This window comes from Hemitrygon akajei, chromosome 3 (assembly GCF_048418815.1).
Source record: "Hemitrygon akajei chromosome 3, sHemAka1.3, whole genome shotgun sequence".
NCBI classification, from domain to species: domain Eukaryota; kingdom Metazoa; phylum Chordata; class Chondrichthyes; order Myliobatiformes; family Dasyatidae; genus Hemitrygon; species Hemitrygon akajei.
In genome coordinates, this window is record NC_133126.1 from 143,463,833 (window position 1) to 143,491,753 (window position 27,921).

At 38.7% G+C, this 27,921-nt stretch overlaps 2 protein-coding genes across 2 annotated transcripts in view; one reads left to right on the forward strand and one right to left on the reverse strand.

Moving 5' to 3' along the window:
• Nucleotides 1-26,823, forward strand: part of gfm1 (G elongation factor, mitochondrial 1) — a 63,077-nt gene extending 36,254 nt beyond the window's left edge. The window contains exons 14-18 of the mRNA XM_073040977.1: nucleotides 20,367-20,529; nucleotides 21,492-21,636; nucleotides 24,043-24,203; nucleotides 24,879-24,932; nucleotides 26,079-26,823. Of these exons, the coding sequence (XP_072897078.1) occupies nucleotides 20,367-20,529; nucleotides 21,492-21,636; nucleotides 24,043-24,203; nucleotides 24,879-24,932; nucleotides 26,079-26,210 (655 nt within the window). The 3' untranslated portion in view covers nucleotides 26,211-26,823. The remainder of the gene's footprint in view (nucleotides 1-20,366; nucleotides 20,530-21,491; nucleotides 21,637-24,042; nucleotides 24,204-24,878; nucleotides 24,933-26,078) is intronic.
• On the reverse strand, nucleotides 1,951-10,775 carry lxn (latexin). The gene is made up of 6 exons (XM_073040979.1): nucleotides 10,525-10,775; nucleotides 3,424-3,489; nucleotides 2,988-3,156; nucleotides 2,751-2,887; nucleotides 2,593-2,655; nucleotides 1,951-2,476 (listed from the first exon to the last, which is right to left on the reverse strand). The coding sequence occupies exons 1-6, from the start codon at nucleotides 10,741-10,743 to the stop codon at nucleotides 2,282-2,284; spliced, it is 849 nt and encodes a 282-aa protein (XP_072897080.1). The 5' UTR covers nucleotides 10,744-10,775; the 3' UTR covers nucleotides 1,951-2,281.
• Nucleotides 26,824-27,921: the final 1,098 nt, after the last annotated feature.

Genomic DNA, 27,921 nt, shown 5'->3' on the forward strand with positions numbered 1-27,921 from the left:
AGAATCTAATGATAAGTGTGTGTTACGAGTGTGATGATCTTTTTAATTATAATCTTCATATTGGGAAATACATAAGTTAACACTGTAATGTGAATGAATTCCAGCATATTGGCAGAGAGAGAATATTGTTGGTTTGATTTTGTGCACTCACAAGTTTGCATTTCATTAAATGAGGAAGTGAAAGTTGCAGTCTCTTATGCTCATGTTCCATGAATAATGTTGCAATAAATCTGAGAATGCTGTTCTTTTTTGTACTTTTGGGTTAATTTGGAATGGTTTAACTAGGAAAATTGTTTTCTGAATTACAAGACATTTGAATACAGTTCAGAAGCTAAAATGATTCTCATCGAGCAACATGTTGATTACCATGGCAAGACTTTTTCAATTGCCTCAAAGAAAGCCCCAATGAAGAATCAGCAGTCTGCATTGCAAGACTTGCATGTTTAACAGTCTGAATAATTGTACAAAGTTCTCATCGAATCATTTTTCTAAAGATTATACTGAAGATACCAGAGCAGCACACACCTACTGAAAGGCAGCAAACCACTATTAGAAGCTTGATTGACACACGCAAAGTGCTGGAGGAACTCAGCACATCAGGCAGTATCAGTGGTAATGAATAAACAGTTAACGTTTCAGGCTGAGAACCTTATTCAGGACTGGAAAGAAAGGGGGAAGACACCAGAGTAAAAACGTGGTGGGAGGGGAAGGAGGACAGGCTAATGTGAAGCCATGTGCGTGGGAAAGGTTAAAGGACTAGAGAAGAAGGAATCTAATAGGAGAGGAGAGTGGTCCATGGAAGAAAAGGAAGTTGGAGGGGCACCATGGGGAGGTGAGAGGCAAGTGAGGAGAAGGAGTAAGAGGCCAGAGTGGGGAATAGAAGAAGAGGGAAAACGCTTTTACTGGAAGGAGAAATTGATGTTCATACCATCGGGTTGGAGGCTATCTGGATGAAATAGGAAGCCTTACTCCTCCACCCTGAGAGTGGTTTCATCATGGCACAAGAGGAGGCTATGGACTGACATGTTGGAACGTGAATGGGGAAAGCAATTAAAATGGCTGGCCACCAGGAAGTTCTGTTTTTGGCAGATAGGGCACAGGTTTTCAACATTTTGTGTGTATTACTCTAGTTTTCCAGCATCTGCAGAATCTCTTGTGTTTGTGATTTACTAATAGAAGTTTTGAATTTTTTTGTTTAATTGCACATGTATACTTCAGTTATTTCTATATGGTTCATTGTAAATTGACTATAAATAGTGATAAGTTGTGGCCTCTTTAGAAATGCTAAGTGCAAGCCAATTTCTAAATTTTGACACAGAGAAACAATGGAGACAATTTTTCAAGGTAGTCGAAATACTGATGAAGATAAGGCATAATTTTCAAGGAAAGATTTAAGAAGTTGGAATAAAAATAGATGAACAGGAGTTCTGAATTAACACACGCAAGAGAAAACCTGCAGATGCTGGAAATCCCAGCAACACACACAACATGCTGGAGGAACTTAGCAGGCCGTTAGATGCTGCCTAGCCTGCTGAGTTCCTCCAGCATATTGTGTGTGTTGTTCTGAATTAACACTGCTGTGAGTCTACAGTATGTTCACTCTAAAGACTGTCCTCTTTTTAAGAGCAGGTGAGGATTAAGTTAGAGCTCTTAGCAATAATATGCATGTGCTTGGATTTTTTTTATTTTTGTAAATTTTACCTGACAGTAAACAGTAGCAAAAATCCAGTTTGAATAAAATAAATTTTGCTGACTGAAAACACAGACACCTTAAGTCTGTGCATTCCAGGCTTTTTGAGTCTTTGTTGCCACATTCACACTCCTTCACTAAAGTGTTTTGAAGATTAGATGTTTTGGTTTGCTAAAAAGTATTCTTGATCTAAAGCTATGATGTGGAACATATCAAAGCAGACTATGATGGATTATAAATCTGCTCAGAAATAAAATTTTTCATTGACCATTCTTTTTTGATAGAAACACAGGTTTTATTAATGCAATAAATGGATGTTAACAATTATTTTCTTAATTTGAAAGAGGTTTACCCTGTATGTCTTGATTATCTTGTACAAAGTACATGTAGTTTTATAGCAGGTCTTGAAATACAAGGTAGAGTGTGAGACATTTAGAGTAGCATTATTAGTGTAACAGGTAAACTACTTCAGATACTGTTCTCATAATGTCCCTAGTTTGGTTTCTTTTGGGCTGCCAGTATAAAGGAAAATAACTCTTTTAGTAAATACATGGTGTCCCATTTGGACATTTAGTAATAAGTAGCTGACTTTTAACGCCTTTGCGCTCCGGGGTGTTCCAGCACTTGTGATCTGGGCTGCTGCGGTACTTGGAATCCAGGGCTCTCCGTCCTCCCAAATTCTGACTCTTCAGAAGAACTTTCGGATGGAGAGGGTAAGCAAGTGTATTTCACCATCGGTGAATGTTTAGGCTTCCACATCACCCACATATTACATATAATTATTTCCTATTCAGGACAAAGAAAATAGCATTTATTTCATGTAATTAATGTGCTGCCTGTTCATTATGAAAATAGTTTGAGCTTGCTATGGAGCCAATGGATTTCATTTTTGAATAATTTACCTGGGTTGGGATCTCATGGAGAAGAACAGTGTAGGTAAATTGAAGAAATTTGTCTGTCTTGATCTGAAAGATAGATATTTAATTATTAAAACATGAAATGAAAATGCCACAAATCAGCAATGCCCAATGATGAAAAGATAGTTATTTTGATTTCTTACCCATTGATTAATTTTCCGTATTTGAAGCATGTTATACCTCTTAATTTCAGTGGATTTTTGCCACATTATATAGCTGGCACTAACTTTTGACAGTTGCCAGATTGGCATCATTTCAGGGCTTATAAATCCAAAATTATCTGATGTTCAGAGGGGAGAAATAGTTTTAAAGTCATAATATTTTCAGAACATTTTTCTTAATGCTAATGCTACTAAACATGTGTAACTAAGACATCATACCAGGAATATTTCCGCCTATCACCGGGTCTTCCTTATTTCTCAAATTGAAGAAAAATTCATTATCTTTCTTTAAGCTGTCATTCTTGAGGTCTCTTAAATCACACTGCAGAGATACATCTGGAGTATTTTTCTTGTAAAAGGTTACATGTGCTACACAGGTTTCAGTAACCTATGATGAAAGGCAATGATTTTAATTTTCAGTTTAGTTCTGTAGTATCATTTCCATCACTTGGCTCTGTTTATTCTTTTGAGGCAAGGGTGCTTAGACCCTAGTTTAGTTGTTTGAAACAGATAACTACAAATGATTCATGTGATTCCCGACTGCGAAAAGCACATTACCAAAATCAAATTATGTATAAAAGAAGATTTATTTGTTTAAAACTGGACAAAGAATATTGCATGCATGACATAATTTTGGTATTGATATTTTACTTACATTTGAGGAGCTTTCACTTTTCACTTCAAATTCAAGGTGGTACTTATTTCCAAGATTGAAAATTCCCTAGCGAAATAAATTGTGTTATTGTGGTTCTTTGATAAGTCATTCTTGCTCCTAATGGAAATATAATTCAGAATGCAAAATAATTGTTTCTCATCATCAGCCCTTATCAAAAATTCCCAAGAATAAGAAGCTGGGTACAATTTCACAAAAATTGGTTCTCTAGAATTTGCCCTTTTCCTTACATATTGCAGAAATTAGTTGCAGCTCTTGCCTCCATTAAAAGTACAACAGCTACTGCACCTAGTGGGATTTATTTTGAACAACTTTGACATTAGACAATAGGTGCAGGAGTAGGCCATTCGGCCCTTTGAGCCAGCTCCACCATTGAATGTGATCATGGCTGATCATCCACAATCAGTACCCTGTTCCTGCCTTCACCCAAAAACCTTGACTCCGCTATTTTTAAGAGTTCTATCTAACACTCTCTTGAAAACATCCAGAGAATTGGCCTCCACTGCCCTCTGAGGCAGAGCATTCCACAGATCCACAACTCTCTGAGTGAAAAAGTTTTTCCTCAACTCCGTTCTAAATGGCCTACCCCTTATTCTTAAACTGTGGCATCTGATTCTGGACTCCCCCAACATCGGGAACATGTTTCCTGCCTCTGGCATGTCCAATCCTGACGAAGGGTTTCGACCCGAAACATTGACTGCTTCTTTCAACAGATGCTGCCTGACCTGCTGAGTTCATCCAGCTTTTTTGTACGTCTTGATTTGACCATCTGTAGTGCAATTTGTGTTCCTTAATAATCTTGTATGTTTCAATCAGATCCCCTCTCACCCTTCTAAATTCTAGTGTATACAAGCCCAGTCACTCCAATCTTTCAACATATGACAGTCCCACCATCCCGGGAATTAACCTCATGAACCTACGCTGCACTCCCTCAATAGCAAGAATGTCCTTCCTCAAATTTGGAGACCAAAACTGCACACAGTACGCCAGGTGTGGTCTCACCAGGGCCCTGTACAACTGCAGAAGGACCTCTTTGCTCCTATACTCAACTCTCTTTTTTATAAAGGCCAATATGCCATTAGCTTTCTTCACTGCCTGCTGTACCTGCATGCTTACTTTCAGTGACAGATGAACAAGGACACCCTGATCTCGTACTTCCCCTTTTCCTAACTTGACTCCATTTAGATAGTAATCTGCCTTCCTGTTCTTGCCACCAAAGTGAATAACCTCACATTTATCCACATTAAACTGCATCTGCCCACTCACCCAACCTGTCCAAGTCACCCTGCATTTTCATAACATCCTCCTCACATTTCACACTGCCACCTAGCTTTGTGTCATCTGCAAATTTGCTAATGTTACTTTTAATCCCTTCATCTAAATCATTAATGTATCTTGTAAGTAGCTGCGGTCCCAGCACCGAGCCTTGTAGTACCCCACTAGTCACTGCCTGACATTCTGAAAGGGACCTGTTAATCCCTACTCTTTGTTTCCTGTCTGCCAACCAATTTTCTATCCATATCAGTACCCTATCCCCAATACCATGTGCTCTAATTTTGCCCACTAATCTCCTATGTGGGACTTTATCAAAGGCTTTCTGAAAGTCCAGGTACACTACATCCACTGGCTCCTCCTTGTCAATTTTCCTAGTTACATCCTCAAAAAAATTCCAGATGATTAGTCAAGCATGATTTCTCCTTCGTAAATCCATGCTGAATTGGACCAATCCTGTTACAGCTATCTGAATGTGCCGCTATTTCATCTTTTATAATTGACTCCAGCATCTTCTCCACCACTGATGTCAGGCTAACTGGTCTATAATTCCGTTTTTTTTCTCTCCCTCCTTTCTTAAAAAGTGGGACAACATTAGCTACCCTCCAATCCACAGGAACTATAGAACATTGGAAAATGATTACCAATGCGTCCACGATTTCTATAGCCTCCTCTTTAAGTACTGGGATGCCCTGAGATGCAGACCATCAGGCCCCGGGGATTTATCAGCCTTCAGTCCCATCAGTCCCATTTGGGTTAAGAGGATATGCCTGTTTGCTGAGTTTTTAAACTTGTTCACCAAAACATGTGTTTGAAAGCTGTTCACCAAAACACCAAATCACCAAAGAGATGGGGGCAGGCTACTAAAAAGAGGGAAGCCATTGTGAATCCCTCAAGCCACTGACTTTTCATTGGGCAAATTAATGGAGAAGGCACTTTATAAATAATTTCTCTCTGATCTTTAAACAATCCCTTTGAGACCTTCAAGCATTGAGTGCAGCTGCTGCAATTAGGTCCTATATTTCATGACTTTCATTGAAGAAGGTTTCCAGAAAAAGAGAATGACCTATTTGTCATTCTTTGTTGTGCCTTGATAGTGGTGATAGGAGTTGATATTCTAAGTTTGGCTAGTCATCTAATGTTGAGGAAGACTGTGGCTCAGTCTAACTGGTCATTCTGCATCAACTTTACAACTTAGAATCAGTACAAGGATTGGTCTTATCAAAATTACTCTAAACATGTGTAAGTGGCATTCCTGATCAGCCAAACTTGCCTGTGTACAGGCACTCACCATCACCTTAGCTTGTGCTACACTAGACAACAACCTTGAGAAGTCCGACGAAAGCTCAAGGAATAAACAATGAACATGTTTATAATAAATACAACATAAATACACAGAGAAGCATCAAACAACAGAATAGTGCAAAATATAGCAACGCAAACTGAGGTATGCAGAAAGAAATCCTAAAGTCACAATAACAGAAGAAGAAGAATCATAGGTTTATGACACTGGCATTACCACTGTGAAGGGAATGTGAACGAGGTGATAGCAGTGGGGAAGAAGCTGTTCTTGAGTCTAGTCATCCCAGGTTTCAAGCTCCTGTAACTTTCCCTTGTGTGTAGAAGAGAGAAAAAGGAATGGTGAAGGTGGTAGGCATCTCTGAGACTGCCAGCCTGCCAGATGCAATGCACTATTAAGATTGACTGGATGGATGGATGTGATGAGCCTCTGATAGACTGAATAGTGTTTGCCACAATCTGAAATTTATATTAATAAAAGTGTTCAAATGGCAACCCAGTACAAGATGTATGTGCCAACACTTAAAACAAAATGTTGATTTGCCTGTCATAGTTTATAAACTATGTGCCTTTTGCTAATTTTACATCCTTGTGCCTTTTGCTAATTTTGTTCATATGAAGAAAACCAAATGAAAGGCAAGTAATGTTAGAAAATCATAGTCGTTAAGCAGAAAGGGCTCAGAATGCAAAAAATGAAATGTAGTGGGTTAATTGTTATTGTGAAAAATTGAATCTTTTGAGCTTCATTTTCAATAGTGTTAAAACAAGTATCCGGCAATACACATGGTGGTAACACTGATACCAATCAACCATTTTATTAAAATCATAGACTTGTACAGCATAAAAACTGGCAATTTTGCCCAACGTTCATTCTAACCAGTCGGTACCCTTCCTTTTTAACTCCATCACCCAAAATTTGGTTTATAGTCCTCTTAGCAATTTAAGCATGAATTTTGACACTTGCTGTCAGCAATTCAGTTTCAATTGCACCATCAGGCAGTGATTTCCAAGTCTTGTCACTCTCTGGGAGAAGAAGATCTCCCTTGTATCCCATCTGAATCTTCCCCTTACCCTATGTCCTTTAGTTTTTCTACCTCTGACATGGAAAAGGGTTTCCTGCGATCTATCCATCCATATTTCTAGAGCAAACACGAGGAAATCTGCAGATGCTGGAAATTCAAACAACAACACACACAAAATGCTGGTAGAACACAGCAGGCTAGGCAGCGTCTATAGGGAGAAGCGCTGTCGATGTCTCGGCCCGAAATGTCGACAGCGCTTCTCCTGAAAGATGCTGCCTAGCCTGCTGTGTTCTACCAGCATTTTGTGTGTGTCATCCATATTGCTCATTATTTTATATATCTTGTTCATGTTTCTTTTCAAAATCCTAGTAAATCTCTCCCTGCTGTCTCCAGTCTTCTCATATCCTTCCTGTACCTTGGTGACCAGAATGATGCTTGGGTTTCTGTGTCAAGAAAGGATTTTGTTTCTAGTAGTCAAGAAAAACAAGATCCTGTTTACAAAGGATCTACTGCAACAAATCTCAATGGAATTTAACATCTCATCCTTGTGGTTTCGATGCTAAGAGAGGAACACCTTATCTATATTAACTTTGATTTGCTATTATTGATGCATGGACAGTTGTGTATAGTTCAATATTTTTGACATTATTATATAAATGTACAGATCATATTCTGATCTCAAACATTTGCCTTGTGGCTATGCCCACTCATGGGGAAAGCTTTGGGCGTACAAGGGAAGAATCTTGAGCCGGAGTCCCTAAGGCAGACCCAAGCTGAGTTCAGTGCTGCCTGGTAACTTCTGCAATGCTGCTGGTACCAAACTGTATCGGTCTCTGCTGTTCCTTTGGGTTCTTTAGATGTGTGGAGAGGGGCAGTTGCTACCTGGGCAACAGCTTGCTCTCCATATTGTACTGTGTAGGCTTGCGTATCTCACCAGCAATGAAGCAACATCCGTGGTTGACCCTGACCAATGGAGGCCTCACTCACTCACAGTTGAAGAAGCTACAGAAAGTTGTAAATCTAGTCAGCTCCATCTTGAGCACTAGCCTACAAAGTTCCCAGGACATCTTTAGGGAGCGGTGTCTCAGAAAGGCAGCATCCATTATTAAGGATCTCCAGCACCCAGGGCATGCCCTGTTCTCACTGTTACCATCAGATAGGAGGTACAGAAGCCTGAAGGCACACACTCAGTGATTCAGGAACAGCTTCTTCCCCTCTGCCATCTGATTCCTAAATGGACATTGAATCTTTGGACACTACCTCACTTTTTTAAAAAAATACACAGTATTTCTGTTTTTGCACATTTTTAATCTGTTCAAAATATGTAATTGATTTACTTGCTTATTATTATTATTTTTATTTTATTTATTATTTTTTCTCTGCTAGATTATATATTGCATTGAACTGCTGCTAAGTTAAATTTCACGTCACATGCCAGTGATAATAAATATGATTCTGATTCATATACACCCTCAGAGGTAATCCAGTTTAAATTAGAGTTGCAGTGAGAACTTCTGATTTATCATTTGTATCAGTAAATTTTTATGAGATTGCATTCTAATAAATCCCAATGTCAGTTTTTAAGCAAAAACAGAGATATAAAGTATATAACTAAAAACTTACAAATTATTTAAGTATATCTGCCATTCCTTAATGTGTTTTAAAAGAATCCAATTAAGATCTAGTAACACACACAAAATGTTGGAGAAACTCAGTAGGCCAGCCAGCATCTATGGGAAAGAGTACAGTTAACGTTTCAGGCCTAGACCCTTCAGCAGGACTGGGGGAAAAAAAGACGAGTCAGAATTAGAAGGGCGGGGAGGAAGAAAAACAAGGTGATAGGTGAAACTGGGGAGGGACGATTGGACCCAGTCATCCCTCCCCACTGAGCTCCCTCTTGTTACTTATCCCTGCAAGCAGAACAAGTGCTACACCTGCGCCTCTACCTCCTCCCTCACTATCATTCAGGGCCCTAAACAGTCCTAGGTCAGGCAACACTTCACCTGTGAGGCTGTTGGGGTCACTTATTGTTTCCGGTGCTCCCGGTGTGGCCTTTTGTATATCAGTGAGAACCGAGCAGATTGGGAGACTGCTTTGCTGAGCACCTATGCTCCGTCCACCAGAAAAAGCTGGTTCTTCCAGTGGCCTCCCATTTTAATTCCACTTCCCATTCCGACACCTCTGTCCATGGCCTCCTCTACTGTCGCGATGAAGCCACACTCAGGTTGGAGCAGCAACATCTTATGTTTTGTCTGGGTAGCCTCCAACCTGATGGCATGAACGTCAATTTCTCAAACTTCCAGTAATGCCCCCCTTCTCTATTCTCCGTCCCCTTTTCCCTCTCTCACCTTATCTCTTTGACTCCCTCTGGTGCCCCTCCCCTTTTTCTTTCTTCCATGACATTCTGTCCTCTCCTATTAGCTTCCCCCTTCTCCAGTCTTGTAACTCTTACCAATCAACTTCCCAGCTCTTTACTTCACCCCTCCTCCTCCCAGTTTCACCTATCACCTTGTGTTTCTTCCTCCCCTCCCTTCTAACTCCTCATCATTTTTCCCCAGTCCTGCTGAAGGGTCTCGGCCTGAAATGTCGACTACTTTTTCCCATAGATGTTGCCTAATCTGCTGAGTTCCTCTGCCATTTTGTGTGTGTTGCTTGGATTTCCAGCATCTGCAGATTTTCTCTTGTTTATAATGTAGTGTGGATTAACTCAGTGTACTCTGTTCACTGGTCTATTGTCTAGTTAAGAAAGAGTGACTAATGTTTAACCATGTAAACTGATAGGAAATGACCTTTTTCAAAAAAAGCAGAAGAATCTGCAAACTTTGAGTTGGATAAATTTTATAGAAATTTTTATTTAGGTTTCTAAGATTAAATATTATATTGTATTAGTAAATGCAAGAGATCTTTTTTGTTGCTAAGCACCATAGATTGAAGCCAAAATAGTTTTTGTACTGTTAAACAGCCTAACCCACCCTGATGTTTGCAGAATAGAGCTGTGTATGTTTTTCATTTCTTTAGTAAAGTGAACAGTTTGTAAAGCAAATGTACAGTATGTACAGGTGATTTAGAAAAAGGTAACTTGAAAATTTGAAAGGAGCTTTCAACTTTAAATCTGCCATTTAGTTTTATAAGCTTACAAACAATGAGTTTATTATTGAAACTAAAAATGCTAGCTAGAGTGAGTGATATAAGCTGGTAACTATAATGTAAGCTGATTTTCTGATTAGTCCCGAGTTATTAGTAAAATAAATATTGAGGGGTTTTTTTTTGCACAGTTTCTGAATCAGTAACGAAGCAGTGTCATCTCTTGTTTATGTGCTTTGCATTTTAATTTACACCTACTTTGTAACTTGAGTGTCTGGTATGAAACATAATTGATTACAGTTTGCAGCAACAGCACATTCAGAATTTCTTTTTAAAATATATCTTGAGACAACCTTTGTAAATAATAATTTAGAAAGCAAGTGATTATTTTTTAATGTAATCTTACCTCAGGATGGACTTCTTTCAGCTTATGTAGCTGATAGAGTCGGTATGGCGATCCATGACAGTAATTTAAGTAATGAATAGCCACACTTGCAGCTTGGTGAGCAAGGCGGTTTCCTACAGGAATTTCAGTATTAGTGCCTGGAATCTCTAAATCGTTTGATTTTGACAATCCATTCAATGATAGTAAGACACAAATGACTAAACCTCGAATCGAGTACATGCTTGAATAAAACCAATCTGGAATTGAACTTTGAGCCTGTACTTTTGTTGAAGGTACAGCTTCAACATTGCGTCAGAATCATGATCTCAACCATTGCGCATTTAATAAATTCTAATGTTTCATGTTCTTTGCCATGACCTTAAAAGCTTGTCTGTAATACCTGACCATTTCCCTTTATCCATGATGCCCTGATGATTTTGTTTCTTCTGTGTATCTCAGTTTTAAGAAAAAAAGATTTCCCTTAACAATTGAAATTTGATGTTCAGTCCAAAATACATTGTAGTGCATTTTTCCTATTTCCCTATTGATAGGAATTTGTAATGCTGTTAATTTCCATCACCTTCAATCTTAACTAATAACAGAAGCATCATAGTAACAAATTGATTATTTCCATTACTTGTTTGTCATTGTTGAGAGAATTATTTTAAATTGCTTGCACAGAGATTTGAAGTACAGCTGTTTCAAGGAACCCAATACAGTTTACAGGTATATCTCTTGTATTTCCATTTTGTGCTAGCTTAGAAATTTGAAGTGGAGTACTTAGATAGTCCAAAATAAATTATGCATTTAGGATATCAGATAACTACAAAAACTTTCAGAAATGGTTGGGGGAGGGAAGTATGTGTTTGCAAAGGTTGCAAGGCAGTAAACCAAAAAAGCCATTTACACCCTGAGTCCAATGTTTAACCAGTGTATCTCAAATGTCAAACTGAATGAAAGGTTATGTTTGCCTTGGGTCATTTCATCTGGTCTCTGTATTTTTACTTGGCTAGCTTTGAGTTTTTTACTCCCGTTTGGTGAGTGCAATTTATTTTCCACATGATTAAGTAAATGGCTCACCGGGTGAAGTGAAATAAATGGAGGTGAAATAATGTAATGCAAATCAAAATCTCTTGGATCTCATACTTTATGTTTAAAATCTGTTAGCACTTTAACATGACAGTGATTATGCAGAAAATATTAAACTTTTGAATTGTTCTGAATTTGATTCATCAGATTGAGGCTTCGTTACAGTTATTTGTCTAAGCTAATTAGACAGATATTGAGAAGCGTCTGATGAAAGTGTATTCAGGTGTCATTGTTGTAATTAGTTGTCTGCATTTAGTGTTAAATAATGAAATAAGTTAATTTCAAAGAGCAATCGGTTATCATGTAAGTCATATGAAGACTGCAGCTTATTTTACATCTTTCCAAAGTTATAGGTCTTTCATACTGAAATGTTTATTAAGAAACCCAAAACCTTTTGGTTCTTGTGCAGGCCCTTTGGCCCACAATGTTGTGCTGATCTTTTAACATATTTTAAGATCAATCTAACATTTTTCCTCCTACATAGCCTCCATTTTTCTATATTCCATGTGCCTATCTAAGAGTTTCTTCTGTGCCCCTAATGTATTTGACTCTACCACCAGCCCTAGCAGGGCATTCCATGTACTCACCACTTTCCATGTAAAGAACTTATCTGTGACATTCGCCTATACTTTCTCCAATCATCTTGAAGTTATGCCCACCCTGGTGAAAAAGCCATTTTCACCCTGAGGAAAAAGTCTCAGACTATCTGTTCAATTTATGCCTCTTATCATCTTGTGCATATCTATTAAGTCACCTCTCATTCTCCGTAACTCTAAAGGGAAAAGCCGTGGTACGTTACCTCTCCATTATAATACAGGCAGTATGTCTTTAAAGTGTTACGGATTCAGCAACAATAAATATATGAGTGAGGCAGGGGTTTTTATAACAAATAAAACATTTATTAAACGCTGAAAAACAAACCCCCAAAAGTAAACAAACCACTAACGTAACCGGAAATCAACTGCTGTGCGGCAGCTTAAACAGTTCTTAAAGGAATAAAGCGAAAACAGTTCTTAAAGCGATGTTGCAAAAACAGTTCTTCAACGTAGTACTGCAAAAGTTCAAAATGCTTACAGTCCATTAAAGGAGAGACTTTTTAGACGATTTAAATTCTCTTTCACGTCGTGTTGTTGTGATTCCCAGTCAAACTACTTTTCCCACGGAGAATTTACGAAGATGGAAATGAAACGGCTTAAAGGCCCTGACCTTTCCTTGACAAAACTATCCAAACCCTTTCTGCTATTCACAGGGGTTATCAGAGGGACAGCCAACGAATTCCTTCCGAATGAGGATCAAACAAGGTCAAACCTGTTTCACCGTTGAAATCGACTTCCCTCGATCTTTTAACTCCCGAACTCCGATCTTCACTCTCCACTGATTTTTAACTGGCAGTATGATAAAGAAACTGCCGGCAATGACCTTTTAAACTTTAGGCATTAAATAAAACTCCATCTTTCAACTAAACTGTGTCATAATATTGAACCACACAGTGGCATGAAGTCAAACTGGCAAATCCAGCCACGAACTGCCCCTCCTCACAGGGAGGGGTCCTCCTTTTATACCCTGTAAAAAAAAACCTGTCACATGACCTCTACTGGCGGGAAAATGACGTCACTCCACCATCACAAGACCATTACCTCAAGTCCAGTATAGCTTCAACACCACTGTCACGTGACAAGTACACCACTGTCACGTGTCACGGGTACGTAACAAAAGCGTCTCTAAGTATATATCCTCTGCACCCTCTCTAAAGTTTCTATGGCCTTCCTAAAATTAAGTGTCCAGAACTGACCACAATATTCCAAGTGTGATCTAACCAGGGTTTTATAGAGCTATAACATTACCTTGCAGCTTTTGAACTCAATCCCTCTGAATAATGAAGGCTTCTCACCGTACACCTTCTTAACCACTCTATCAACGTCATTAAAAAAAAAATTGGATAGATATATGGACAGGAAAGGAATGGAGGGTTATGGGCTGAGTGCAGGTAGGTGGGACTAGGTGAGAGTAAGCATTCGGCACGGACTAGAAGGGCCAAGATGGCCTGTTTCCATGCTGTAATTGTTATATGGTTATATGATATAAATACACAGCCTATATAAAGTAGAAATACTTTTCTGCAATCGTTGCAACACTGTCCACCGTAGTGAAAATCTCACACATGCGCTCTTGGCAGCACTTGCAGCAGAAACACTTGATGCAAGTGCTCTCGGCAAAAACACCCGGCACAAGTGCTCTGGGCAGAACCACTCTTTCCAGTAACCTTTAAGCTATGAAGCTGCCAAATAATACCAAATAACACACAAAAATACACAGCCTATATAAAGTAGAAATGATGTATGTACAGTGTAGCTTCACTTACCGGAATCAGGAAGACAAGCGAGCACACTGATGATGGTGTGTTAGGCTGAATCGTCAGAGGTTGGGGTGGTGGGAGACTGGGGTGTCATCTCATCGTCTTCTGTTTCCATCAGGGCAGGCATGTCACTAACATCTTCTGTGTCTGCCTGCTTCGATGTCGAAGGTCGAGTTTCGTCGTCTGCTGTGGCTGATGTGGAAGGCTTGAAAAACAACAGTCTTCTTGACTGCTTAGCCTCGTGCATTTTCTATCATACAGTTCTTTGTAAGCACTCAAACCATCCTACAAGTGTGCCCTAAACCAACGTACCCTTTCAAAATTAAAGTCATACTTTTCTGCAGTCATTGCAGCATTGTCAATTGCAACGAAAATCTCACGCAATTGCTTCATACTCAGTTCTTACTGCATTCGGTTTTGATTGTTATCCTTTCCTCTTTCAATTGCATCAGCTCTTCATCTGTCAGTTCTTGGTCATGGGATGCCAAAACCTCTTCAACATCATCTTCGTCAACTTCCACAAACCCAGCCTCCTTAGCCAAATTTACCATGTCCTTACTTCATTCACCACGATTGAAATGCTTAATTATGTCTAGTTTTACGCTGTGTAACACCCTTCCGAGCTCTTTTAGGCTTTTCGCATACTGTACCTTAGAACTCATCTTGCTAACGGATGCACAAAATAAATCGACATAAAGCACAAATACTCACAGGCACGTGTTTAAGCACTGCCGGCTAGAATGCAGTTCTGGGGGAGGCTCTGCCTTTTTTCACGCACTTTGCCTTTTTTCGTAATGGTGAAAACTCTTGTCAGTGAAAACAGGTAACTAATGTAGGTCTTTTGTAGCAGAGAGGTGTTGTAAATCGAAGATTCGAAGAACAGGAGACACCTGTATTAGGTTCTCACCAACTGTGTGACTTTTCCTTTTCGGGGGAAGACCATAAGACATAGGAGCAGAATTAGGTCATTCAGCTCATCAAGTCTGCACCACCATTTCATCATGGCTATTCCTGGATTCCATTCTACCCCATACCCCTGCCTTCTCACCATATCCTTTGATGCCCTGACCGGTCAGAAAGTTATCAACTTCCACCTTAAGTATACCCACTGACATGGCCTCCACCGCAGTCTGTGGAAGAGCACACCACAGATTAACTACTCTCTGGCTAAAATGTTCTGGGTAGTAAGTTCTGCTGCCAAATAACTTGCTTCCTGAGTCTTTTTACTGACTGTGACTTTATTAACAAAAGCTTTACTCTGTTTGGTTTGAGATTCCAATAGCTGTTTAAAATAATCAGCATTTTTACATGTCATATGGTGGTAATTTGTAGTTAGTGTCAATTTTGCTGGAGTTATTGCTGCATTTATAAGTTGTTTGCTACAAACCAAGGACAAAGGAATAGCACAACTTGGATCATCAGTCCATGTAAAGCCCATTGATAATTAGTTTTCATTGTAAAGACAGACTTTATTTCTGTTCTTATTGCATAATTAGAGCAGTCGTTGTCATCTGAACCCTTAGTGCCTAGGTGGCACATGGGCCTCAAAAAGAGCAGTATAATAAGTAATTAAATGAGGGAACTTCACTATACAATTCACTTCTAACCTACACAATCCACCTTTTGTAATGTTTACCACAACAGCAAAGCAGCAGGGCAGCAGCTGAGTCAAGTCATGTAAAAATGTCTTCTTTAGAATGAAAATTTCCTTCCAATTTTCTACTACATCAGTAGAGTTTGTTCACTCCCATAAGTCAGTAAAGCGCATGTAAAGGGTAATTCGGGAGGGAGAGGCTGACGTCACAGCCCAAGATGGGTAAGTCCATTCAGTGCTTGGAAAATGCACCATGCTCCTTATCAGCCTGTTGTCCTCCCCTCCATGCAATACAGTGCTCAACAATTATCAATGGCCTCCCCATCTCGCATCAGAAAAAGACTGAGCATGGACTCAACCAAATAAACAGAGGCCTACTGTGTACTGCTGTACTGGGCTGAGAGACCTCTAACGCGATGGCTAATGGGGTCACTCAGTCACTGCCCACCACTGCGAGCACAAGGTTCAAAAAGTGATGTGTTTTAATTAATCACAATCTCTCATGGACTCCCGGTTGAGAAACCCTACTCTAGAGCCTTGTCTGATCCTTGCTTCCTAAACTTTATATATGCTTCTTTTTCCCTCTTGTCTAGATGTTCCACATCTCTTATCAACCATGGTTTCTTCACCCTACTGTCCTTAACTCAGCAAGTTAAACGTATTCAGAACCCTATGCAAGTGCTCCCTAAACAACTTGCACTTTTCCATGAGTACATCCATTCCCAATTTATGTTCCCAATTTCCTGCCTAATAGCATCCTAATTCCCCCTCCTCAAGTAATTGCTTTCCCATTCCATCTGGCCCTATCCCTCTTAAAGGTAATGTTAAAGGTCCCTCTGTAATGTTCACTTATTGAGAGATTTGATACCTGACCTGGTTCATTGCTGAGCACCAAATCCAGTATGGTTCTCCTCTAGTCAGACTGTCTACATATTCTATCAGGAATCCTTCCTACACACAACAAACAAAATTCTGCCCCATCTAAACCTTTTGCACTAAGGAAGTGCCAATTAATGTTAGGGAAGTTGAAGTCACCCATGACAACAGCCCTGTTATTTTTGTACCTTTGTAAAATCTGTTTCCTGATCTGTTCCTCAAGATTTCAAATTAAAGTTTGTTTAATGTCATTTCTGGTACACAAGTGTAAAGGAGAAAAAGAAATAATTGTTACCCTTGATCCTATGCAGTGGGGAAAAAAGTTCAATAAGATAAAGAACACAATGAAACACAATATAAATAAGATAGCTTACATACTTTGTACATAAAGTGATACTAGGAGTGTCTGTACATAAGACGACTGTGGTAGGAAATGCTAAAGTGGTGGAGGAGCTTACTGCTTGGGGAAAAGTAGTTTTTGCATCTGGTGGTCCTGACATGGATGCTACATAGCCTCCCCTTGAGAAAAGTGGGACAGATAGTCCATGAGCAGGATGGGTAGGATCCTTCATGACATTACTGGCCCTTTTCTGGCGCATACTGGGCAGTTTTGGATTACCCATTGTAGAGCCTTCCTCTCTGCTGCACATCTGTAAAAGGACCTGAGTATAGAAGTGCATAGTCCAACTCCCTTTGGTTTCCTCAGAAAGTAGAGGCATTGGTGAGCTTTCCTGATAGTATAGAATGTGTTCTGAGATTATGGTAGTTTGTGTGAGATGTATCTCCCAAGGTGATGGGGGTCCTTGATGGATGCCATCTTTCTGAGGCAATGCTTTGAAGGTGTCCTCAATGCAGGGGAGGATAGTGCCCATGATGGAGCTGGCTGAGGTTGGAACTTCCTGCAGCCTTTTCTGATCCTGTGCAGTGGACCTTCCATAACAGACTATTATGCAACCAATTAAAATGCTCTCCACAGTACATTGAAGAAATCTGCACGAGTCCTTGGTGACACGGCAGGTTTCCTCAAATGTCGAATGAAATATAGCTGCAGTCGTGTCTTTGTAATTGCATCAATACATTGGATAGATCTGCAGAGATGTTAACACCCAGTGAAACTGCTGATCCTTCGATGAGGACTGGGGTGTGTTCCCTTGACTTCCCTTTCATGAAGCCCACAACTAATTCCTTTGTCCTGCTGACATCGAGTGCAACATTATTGTTGCGACACCACTCAACCAGTTGATCTGTTTCAGTCCTGTATACCTCCTCGTCAGCATCTGAAATTTTGCCAGCAATATTTGTATCGTCGGCAAATTTATAGATGGTGTTTGAGCTGTGCCTAGCTCAATGTTAGAGAGAGTAGAGCAGTGGGTTAAGCATGCATCCTTGAATTGTGCTAGAGTTGACTGTCAGTGAGAGATGTTACTTCCGATCTGCACAGACAATGATCTCCTGATGAGGAAGTTAAGGAAGCAGTTGCAGAATGAGATACATAGGCCCAGATTTTGACGCTTGTTGATTAGAACTGAGTGTATGATTGTGTTGAATGCTGAGGTGTAATCAATAAATAGCTGCCTGACACACTCAGTGTTCAAGTGATCCAAGGCCGAGTGGAGAGCCAATTAAATTGCATCTGCCTTTGACCTGTTGGGCACATTGCAGTGAGTCTTGGTCCTTTCTTAGGCAGGAGTACATTCAGGTTATGACCAATCTCCCAAAGCACTTTATCATAGTAGATATGAGTGCAACTGGACAATAATGATTGAAGCAGCTTACCCTGCTCTTCTTGGGCACTAGTTTGATTGTCACCCAATTGAAGCAGGCAGGAACTTAATACAGATCTCCAACTGCAGTAGTGAGGGATTGAAGATGTCCTTGAACACTCCTGTCAGTTGGTTGGCACAAGTTTTTAGTGCCCTCACAGATATACCATTAGGTCCTAATGCCTTGCCTGTGTTGGCCTCAGAGACAGAGATCATTGGATCACAAGATTCTGTAGGGATTCACACAGGTCTAGTTTTATTCTCCCTTTCAATGCATGCATAAAGGCAACAAGCTTATGTGGGAATGAAGTATCACAGCAATACATGATGTTAAGTGTCACCTTGTAGGAAATAATGGCTTGCAAGCCCTAGCAGAATTGACATCATCTGATTCCATCTCTAACTTCTTTTAGAATTGTATTTCCGCTCTTAAAATAGCCTTCCATGGGTCATACCTGGACTTCTTGTATAGTTCTGGATCACTAATCTTGAATGCCACTGATCTAGCCCTCAGCAGACTATAAATTTCCTGGTTCATCCATGGCTTTTGGTTTGGGTAAGTTCTCCAATGCATATACTCTTCCATACAGGTCTTGATGAAGTCAGTGCCAATGGTGGCGTACTAATTCAGTTCAAAGATGAACCCTGAATATTGTCCTGTCCACCGACTCAAAAGCAGTTTTGTAAGTGCTCCTCCGCCTCCCTTGACAACACCTTAGTCCTCACAACTAGTGTTGCGTTTTTAGTCTCTGCCTATACACCAAGAGTAGAAGTGTAGCCAGGTGATTGGACTTTACAAATTGTGAGTGTGGGATGGCACAGGAAGTATTCTTGATGGTGGCATAACAGTGTTCAAGTGTGATGGCTCCACTGGCAGTATGTTGGTGGCTGTTGTTCAGAGACTTCTTCAACCTGGCCTGGTTGAAATCTCCTGCAATGATAGGGAGGGCATCAGAGGGTGCTGTTTTATAACTGCTGTCCACAGTGTTCAGCTCTGCGTGATGTTGGCCAGGGGTGGAATTACTTGATGTTCCAGGTCGGGTGAGCAGGATTGAGAAAGAACTGCCATGAAGCAAATTCCACCTCCTCTTCCTTTAAAAGACTCAGCTGTCCTGTCTTTTTGGTAGATGGTGCCTACTACCTTTTATTATAAAATATGTATAAATGTTAGAAACAAACTAACAAAAAATGAGCTAGATGATATTTGTTCTTGTTTATTCTCCATACTATGCCTATTGCTAGGGATTATAGTAATTTAAATTAGAAGATAGTTTCACTGATTCTCCCCACATCTTCCCGAAGCCTACCAAAAATTACAGTGGCGCCTCAGATTAATTGATTCTGATGAAACATTTTTATAATCTTCTGCAGAATGAAGGTCAAATAACTAGTTTAATTATTGCTGTTCTCTCGTATTAACAACAAGTCTTTTCTGGTTATGAGTTTTACATAAATATCTGCAATGAAGTCTGTCATGTATCTTTATTAATGTGAAGTTGACCTGAAGTTTGCCACAGTTTTGGAAGTGGTGTAATAATGTTTATCACTGTTCTCCATGGCAATCTCATTAAGCATTCTCATGACAATTTTTCATTTGGTTCTGTGATAGAAAAGCCCAAAGTGCAGCAGGTTTACCCAAAGATAGTTAATTGCAGGAGCATTGTAGCGTCATGTCATTCTGAATGGATTGGATCTCAAAATGAAAATGATCAGAGATAGTTTATCTTCAGACCATAAGACATAAGAGCTGAATCAGGCCATTCACTCCATTGAATCTGCTGCACCATTTCATCATGGCTAATTTATTATCCCTCTCAGCCTATACTTCTGCCTTCTCTCAATATCCTTTAACATTCTTATTAACAAGGATCTATCAGCCTTCACTTTAAATATGCTCAATGACATGGCCTCCACAGCTTCTGTGGCAATGAATTCCACAGATTCGGATTGTCTGGCTAAAGAAATTCCTCCTCATCTCTATTCTAAAAGGACATCCTTTTATTCTGAGGTTATAACTTCTGGTCCAAAAATCCCCCACTATAGGAAACATCCTCTCCACTTCTCAGACGTAAGTATTAAAACAGTACCCTCTGACAAACTAAATACATTAGCAGAAAATGTTTTGTATTTACAAGTTACATAATTATTACAGGATCTTTTTTTGATGATTGTTATTTTTTCCCAGCTTTGAATTTACTCACAAGAAGCAGTCTGGTGGTGCAGGCCAGTTTGGCAAAGTTATTGGAATGTTGGAACCTTTGGAGCCTGAAAACTACATCAAGTTAGAATTTGCTGACAGAACAATTGGAACAAATGTACCACAGCAGTTTATACCAGCCATTGAGAAGGTAATGGATTATTACTTCTATCTCCATTTAATTCATTTTTATCTACTATAATTTTTCTTAATTTGTCACCAGCAATATTTTCAACAACCCAATTTATTATACTGTATTCTTTGGGGTAGGAGAACAGAAATGTCGAGATTTTGTAATTGCTTTTGAAGAAAAATTGTCAGAATAATTGCTACCCACAAATTACTCCCAACAGAACCAAACATTTAAGTTTGTTAAGCAGAAAAGAAGTGAGTTATTGGTAGATAAAGGCAAAATTAAAACTAGCTAACTAGAACACATGAAATTTATGGGACCGTACGATATCTAGTACTAAATTGAAATATAATACAATAGGTTCTGCACATGCTGGAAATCCAGGCTAGCACACACAAAATGCAGGTCAGGCAGCAACTGTGGAGAGGAATACTCAGTCGATGTTTGGGGCCAAAACCCTTCATCAGGATGTGAGAAGGGGGAGGAAGCCAGAAGAAGGTGGGGAAAGGGGTAGGAGTACAAGCTAGCAGGTGATCATTGAAGTCAGGTGAGGGGAAAGAATTGAGAACCTGGGAGGCGATAGGTGGAAGGGGTAAAAGGCTTAAGAAGAAGGAATCTGAGAGGAGAGTGGACCTTGGGAGAAGGGGGAAGAAGGAGAGGCACCTAGGGGAGCCGGTAGTGAGTGCGGAGAAGAGAAGGAGTAAGGGGGAGCCAGAATGGGAAATGGAAAAAGAGAGAAGGGAGAGGAGGAGAAATTGAAATATATTGTCCTGCAAATGATCAACGCATTGTTATTACATCCATCTCATCAAATCCTTTTAATCTTAAAAGCATCATTAAACATTTATCTACAAGGTGAATATACAGCTTACTTTATCTTCTGCATTGGGTTTAACAGTTAGCAGGCATTATTTTAGGTTTAGACCTCCTCTGGTATCTGTGTGTTTCAAATATCATAAAGTTGCATGTTATTTTTACAGGGTTTTCTTGAAGCCTGTGAAAAGGGTCCTCTTACAGCTCATAAAATCTCTGGAGTGCGATTTGTATTGGAGGATGGTGCACATCACATGGTGGATTCCAATGAAATCTCTTTCATCAGAGCCGGAGAGGGTGCAGTCAAGCAGGGTTTGTAGAGTTCACAGAAAATAAGAAAAAATATTAACTATGAATATTCTCAAAGTCCTCTGTATCTTGGGAGTTAAAATGTGAAATTAAAGTAAATTCAATAATATATTTCTTAATTAAAAAATTTATGAATTATACAAATTCCTCAATAAATTTTTTACTAAGGAATATGTTATTGAATTTACTAGATGATCTAATTTTGGCCAGAAGTGTCTATTGTTTGAGAAGTACAAATGTTTTATTTTCAGCAAACATGAATTTATTTTTGTAGATATCTTTGTTTCGAAATTGAGAATTAAATTGGCACTCTGGAAAAATTAAAATTTTAATATTTTTATCTAACAGATGCCACAAATGATACTAAGTTTCTTCATGCTAGGAGCTTTGCCTTTGTTGACAAAAGATTATTCACAAAGAAAATATTATCATTTTCATTTTAACTTTGTGTTATATTACATTTACTGTAACTGTATCTGATGTATTTGGTGGGGGGGCGAAGCAAGCACATGTCACAAAATTGAACTTCTACAAATTTTGGTAATTGCATATAAGGAATGTATGGCTTCGTAAAACACTGTTATACAGATCTAGATAATCACACATTTTGATGGAAAGTGAATTCCATTGGATTTATTTTTACCCAGCCATTGGTAAGAATGGTCAGCTAAGAATCTGTGAAATGGAAGCTGGAAATATCCATGCAACCCATTGAGCTGACTTTTCCCATATCAAAATCATGCAAATCATGAACTTTCCACCCAAAATTTTAACTCCCATTTTACCCCTCTGTATGAATATCAGCTTTGAATATATTTATTGACATGAGCATCTAGTGTCCTCTTTAAGAGTAAGATAATTAAGTCGGGGTTAGTGAATATTTCTGGAAGAGGGATTTGCACTGAGGAAAAGAGCAGGAGTGGTCTCCTTGCCCTGTACTTCAGAAGAGTGAGAGTTGATCATACTGAAACACGTGAGTTAGCAAGAGGTCTCAACAGGAAAGATGCTGTGAGGCTAGGACAATCTAAAATCAGGGACAGAGTTCTGGGTTCAGTGCTTAAGACAGTAATGAAAATAAATTTCTTTGGATTTCTCTTGTGCTCAACACTCCGGAGATAAAAGACAAAATAAAATTTGTCTTCCAAATCATTCACCTGAATGATATCTTTTTGTAGTTTGATTACCTGCCAACTACATGCATGTCAACATTTATTCTGGTTTTACCATTTAAAAATATTCTGATGTGTTTTTTTAATTATTACCAAAATTAGTAAAGGCTCACATTTTCTAATATGTTACTACAGTGCACATTCTTGTCAATAGCCCTTTGCATCGAACTTAGCTCATTTAACCAACTAATTTAGTGTTGTTAGTAAACATTATACTCAGTTTCATTCAGATAATTGTCAATAGCAGTAAGTCCAACATAACATTTTGTGCCATCAGCAAGTAATAACCTGCTGACCAAAAATAGTCTGTTTATTTTAAGCCAGAGTGGTGAATTTATGGAATTCTTTGCCACAGGCATCTGTGGAGGCCAAGTCTTTATGTATATTTAAGACAGAGGTTGATAGATTCTTGATTGGGAGAAGGCAGGAGACTGTAGCTGAGAGAAAAAATTGGATCAGCCATGATGAAATGGCGAAGCAGACATGATGGGCGAAATGGTCTAATTCTGCTCCTGTATCTTATGGTCTAGGTTTCTTCTGTTTCCATAATTATTCATCCTTGCTAATATACAAAATAGGTCAGAGAGCTCATTTTGTGCAACAATATTGTGTATGACACATATCAAAAATCTTTTGACAATCTAAACATAGTATGTCAACTTATTTCTCTTTGCCTGTTCTACCTTCATCCTCAAAGAACTTAATTTACATTTTTCTCTAAAACCATGTTGACTTTTTTAAAGCATATTGTGATTTTTCTAGTCATTCTGTTATTATTTCGTGGACATTATGTTCAAGCAATTCCTACCAACTGGCTAATTGGTCTTTTAATCTTTTTTCTCTCCCTGCTATCTTAGAATGTGATTTGTTAACACCTTGAGTGGAGGAGGGGAAGGAGAGGAATGGAAGTGGCTTCTTGCAGCTGCATTAATTAGAAAAATTACGAGCATACTTAACTTCATGTAAATTGCAGGTTAGATATTAAATTTGAGAATGTGGGCATCAGTTGGTCAATTGAACTCAGTTGGTCAGTTGGCATTCAGTGAGTGGAGCATCCCCTGAAGGTATATAAGAAAGAGAAGCAAACACCTAGCTCTGGTTTGGATGGACGTAGAAAATGTATCTTCACTCCTAAACAAGGATTTGCATACCTTCCTAATTGTATAGTAGTCCTGATCCTTGAGATTTTGAAGAAGCAAGCATATTACAGTAATAACTACTTTCTAATTTTGTTGTTCAGCTATGGAGAAGACTAGTGTGATCATTCTGGAACCCATCATGTCAGTCGAGGTGGTAGCTCCTAATGAATTTCAAGGAGTTGTCATTGCTGGGATCAATCGCCGACATGGTGTTATCACTGGCCAGGATGGAGCAGAGGGATATTTCACACTTTATGCTGATGTAAGTATTATGCCTGTCTATTGTGTAATATATGGTTAATTATCACCGAGTCACCATGGTGATGTTTATTCTGAAGAAGATATTTCCCTCTTTGTACTTCCTGTCCATAAGCACCAAAAGCTGTTTCAGAAGGAGATCCTACATTTGGAACATGTCATGAAAGATTAATTTTAAAGTATTATGGATTGAAATCTTTGCCATTTTTGGTGGCAATATTGGTATTTTGTCATCACATGAACCACAGAAGTGCCACAGCAATATTCTAAAGAATTCTACGAGAAATGTTCCTGCTTGTGTGTTCACAAAATTTTTAAATAGATGTGACTAACTGGAATGGTTTCTGCAAAATCTTTTATTTAGTTCTAGATATAATTGATGAAAAATCAATAGTGGTATCACATATAAAGAATCCCAGTTGGTGAGATATAATGTAGTGTACTGTGTAGCAGTAGGTATGATAGACTCTGTAAGAATCTTCATAATATGCTTTTGTGAGACTTGTCAAAAAAGCTATTAAAAAGACTAATTTTGAATCAGTTTACTTCCTTACCTGTTTCTTTTAAGTGTCAAGTCATTTACCTTTCATGCCAAATCACAAAACAACGAACACTTAATTGAGTAAGGGAAAGCAATTTTGAATTGTCTAGAAAGCAAAATTTTTATTTTTTTTTGCAGGTACCACTGAATGACATGTTCGGATATGCCTCAGAACTCCGGTCTTGCACAGAGGTAGATCATGAAATATATAAAACTGCTTATTGTTGATAACTTCATAATTCTCTACTTGAAGGCCATTTACAGACAGACAGACAGACAGACATACTTTATTGATCCCAAGGGAAATTGGGTTTCGTTACAGTCGCACCAACCAAGAATGGTGTAGAAATATAGCAATATAAAACCATAAATAATATAACAGGTAAATTATGCCAAGTGGAAATAAGTCCAGGACCAGCCTATTAGCTCAGGGTGTCTGACACTCCAAGGGAGGAGTTGTAAAGTTTGATGGCCGCAGGCAGGAATGACTTCCTATGACGCTCCGTGTTGCATCTCGGTGGAATGAGTCTCTGGCTGAATGTACTCCTGTGCCTAACCAGTACATTATGGAGTGGATGGGAGACATTGTCCAAGATGGCATGCAACTTGGCCAGCATCCTCTTTTCAGACACCACCGTCAAAGAGTCCAGTTTCACCCCCACAACATCACTGGCCTTACGAATGAGTTTGTTGATTCTGTTGGTGTCTGCTACCCCAGCACACAACAGCAAACATGATAGCACTGGCCACCACAGACTCGTAGAACATCCTCAGCATCGTCCAGCAGATGTTAAATGACCTCAGTCTCCTCAGGAAATAGAGACGGCTCTGACCCTTCTTGTAGACAGCCTCAGTGTTCTTTGACCAGTCCAGTTTATTGTCAATCACTTATTCAATCACTTTTCACAATAATTGATGTAGCAATGTGATTGAAGGATACATTATTTGTAGATTAAGTATAAATATTTTGGATTTGATTTTTTGTCCTTTATATAATGAAAACTGGGCTGGCTGGTGGTGTACTGGCATCAGCACTGGACTTCGAGGTGAATGGTCCTGAGTTTGAATCAGACCAAGTCCCAACCTGGGTAACAGCAGTGTCTGCGCGGAAGAAAGGCCTGGCAACCTACTTTCGTAAACCCTATGGACAACTACACTATCCATAGTGTCACCTTGAGTTGACGACAATTCAATGACACTCAGCAATAATGTAATGAAAACTAATTGATCAAGTGTATTAAGTCTTTGAACATATCAAAACTAATTCAAGTTAATGACAAAATACTTTAAAGGGTACACCAAGTTTTGTTCACAACTTTTTTAAAATATTTTTTTCAGGGTAAAGGTGAATACACTATGGACTACACCAGATACCAGCCTTGTCTGCCCAGTGTACAAGAAGAGTTGGTCAACAAGTACCTGGAAGCAACTGGTCAATTGCCAGCTAAAAAAGGAAAAGCCAAGAACTAAATGTCTTGTAATTATCAGTTAATTTAGTAATCGCTACATCTCAAGAAGTGGCTGATTGTACTGTAATTTTCCAGTTAACAGATCAACCTATTTTTTAAGGAAACTGATAACCAGGTTATAACGCATGGACAGTTATTTCTTCATGCTGCTACTTTGAATCCACTGTTGTTTAGAGCACTTTGAACTTATTTGAAAGGTTTTTCCTCAAAAACTTGTTTTCAGCATTTTTTCCTGAAGACAATCTTTCTTGTTTCTGTTGTTTTTCCTTAGTATTTCATCATCCATCAAAGCACAAAATCCTGTACTAAGGCTGATTTTTGACCAACTATGACCTGTTTAATTCTGATTACAACAGTGATTGACAATTAAATTTTGTTCCGATTAGACATTGTATTTCAAAAATAAAACTTAACTTATATTTTGTGATAATTTAAAAGGGTACTGCATTAATTTAAAGTATGAAGCCACTGTTTTTTGACGACGAAGATAACTAAGTTTTGGTGCATTGTCATGTGTCAGTTACAAAATGTACCGCTATTTATTGAGATTATTTACCACATTCTGTTGTAATGTTTCCTGAATGATTTTTCCATAAAGATTGCCTTTTTCAATATGCTGGCATATAAAGGTGGCATACTTGCATCTAAACATTAAATCAAGCTTTCAAAAGTGAAGTAAAAGAGAATTCTGGAAATACTAAGCAGGCTATGGTATCAATAGCCCTCGCTGATTTGATTGTAGATGGGACTAAGTCAGTGCCCTTTTAGCATGTATCACAGGGATTTTCACAGTGAGCAAATTACGGCAAAGACAGAATACGAAAAATGTTATATTAGGTGAAATATATTTCATTTGGCCACTGATGATACTGTTAACTAATTTGGCTATTATTATGTACAGGCTAATTAACAATAGATTTTATGTGTGTCTTCCAGTTGAATTGAGAATTTTATGGGGTTTTATTTAAAGATAAAATTCCCACCACGGAAAAGTAGATTCATGTTCCATTGCATTTTTAGTTCTCGTCTCACTTTTAAGGTCATCCAGGTCCTTTTGAAATTACATACAAATCCTTTTTTGATTGGGATCTTCAAAATATATTGTAAATCCATGGATTACAATTCTGAAATCTCCAAAACATGATTTAAAATATTTTATTTTGAGGGAAGTAGAATTGGAAACATTAATTGCACTGAACTGCAAACTATAGAACTGGCTATTGTGGTTTGGAAAATTGAAGGTCGTGTTATTTCTAGTTTTGAACAATTTTCATTCCCATCATGCTGAGCATGAAATTTTACAACAGGTGACTTTTATCTCTAAGCAATTTAGATGAGTGCATTAATCTCAAAATATTTGGCACTTAGGTGACGTAGGCGAAATAAGTTGTAGAGTGGAACACTGTACTGTTCAGATCTCCAAGAAAACAAAACGATAGGCCATTACAATTGTTAAGACCCCTACTTGTATGTTTTACTACCACTTTTTGAATTGAAACAATGTAAAGTTGTTTGTACATTGTACAGCATTGTTCAAACTGGCAGTAGTTGAAGAAATGCCATTGCAGGTCTAGTTTGGCAGCAGTTGGTTATGGAAACATGTTTCTAAGTTATTTCCACTTTAGAATAGCTTCTAGGATCTGAAACAGATGTCAGATTATAAATAAAATTATAAATATAAAGTAAATTGTTGGTCATGGAAGATTTTATAA